Raw genomic sequence first — 1,486 nt, forward strand, 5'->3', positions numbered from 1 at the left:
ATTTAAATATATTCTTATTATTTAATTATTTCATTTCTTATTAATATTATTCATATTCATATTTCATTTAATTTAACTTATAATTTAATTTTATTGATATTTATATTATATAAATACAAATAGATTAATAAAATTGATATTTATTTATCTATAATATCAAATTCATTTAATTTATATTTAATAATAGAAAATCATAAGTTAAAATATAGAATATAAGAATAATAAACAATAATAAAATAATAATAAAGATATAAAAGATAATAAATAAATATGATAAAATAGAAGATATAACAAATAATAAACATATACAATAAATAATAATAAATATTTTAACACAATAAAAAAGAATATATCAAAAAGAATAAATAAGAAAAAAATAATAATAATATAAATGATAATCAATTATAATTTATTTCCACTTCAATTTATATTGTATTTCATTTATTGTATTTTTATTTCATTCATCATCATTTAAAACATTTTCTTGGTATTCTTTTATTTTTCTTTAATTCTTTTTCACATCTACATCTGTAAAAACATCCATTTCCAAATGATGTAATTGTTGATGGAATATTAATTGATTTTAATGATGAACATCCTTGAAAACAATTATATCCTATTTCATTAATTGATGATGGTATGTTAATTGATGTCAATGATGAACATTCTCTAAAACAATCATCACCTAATTTAATAATTGATGATGGTATATTAATTGATTTTAATGATAAACAATAATTAAAACATTCATCTCCTAATTTACTAATTGATGATGGAATATTAATTGATGTTAATGATGAACATTCATTAAAACACCAATCTCCTATTTCACTAATTGATGTTGGTATATGAATTGATTTTAATGATGAACATTTATTAAAACACCAATCACCTAACTTAGTAATTGATGATGGAATAATAAATTCATTAGTATCTTTCTTTTCAATATTCTTTCCATTGATTATTTCTAGATTATCTGGTATTTTAATACTAACTAACACTGGTTCATTCATAAATATTCTTTCTTTACTTACAAATTGTAGATTGTCTACACTCACCGATGTCAATGATGAACATTCATAAAAACAATAATCTCCTATTTCACTCACAGATGCTGGTATGTTAATTGATTTTAATGAATAACATTCTTTAAAACAACAAATTCCTAATTTACTTATTGTTGATGGTATATTAATTGATATTAATGAACAGCATTCATAAAAACAATAATACCCTATTTCATTAATTGATGATGGTATGTTAATTGAAGTTAATGATGAACATTGATAAAAACAATATTCTCCTAATTTAGTAATTGAAGATGGAATAATAAATTTATTAATATCTTTCTTGAAAATATTCTTTCCATTGATTATTTGTAGAGTTTTTGGTATTTCAAAACTAACTAACACTGGTTCATTCATAATATTCTTTCTTCACTTATAATTGTATATTATCTATATTCATAGATGTATGATAACACCCT

General features: G+C 19.3%; 1 protein-coding gene across 1 annotated transcript, besides 2 other annotated features; it reads right to left on the bottom strand.

Moving 5' to 3' along the window:
* Positions 1–19: 19 nt before the first annotated feature.
* Positions 20–182: a microsatellite.
* Positions 183–213: 31 nt separating this feature from the next.
* Positions 214–398: a microsatellite.
* A 69-nt stretch (positions 399–467) lies between these two features.
* Positions 468–1,424, bottom strand: EDI_073040 (uncharacterized protein; the record flags this gene model as incomplete). Its single annotated transcript, XM_001737822.1, has 1 exon — positions 468–1,424. One exon carries the CDS (start codon positions 1,422–1,424, stop codon positions 468–470), a length of 957 nt encoding a protein of 318 aa, XP_001737874.1.
* Positions 1,425–1,486: the final 62 nt, after the last annotated feature.

The sequence above is a fragment of the Entamoeba dispar genome, genomic scaffold (genome assembly GCF_000209125.1).
Source record: "Entamoeba dispar SAW760 scf_1105229460857 genomic scaffold, whole genome shotgun sequence".
In the NCBI taxonomy this organism is placed as follows: domain Eukaryota; phylum Evosea; order Mastigamoebida; family Endamoebidae; genus Entamoeba; species Entamoeba dispar.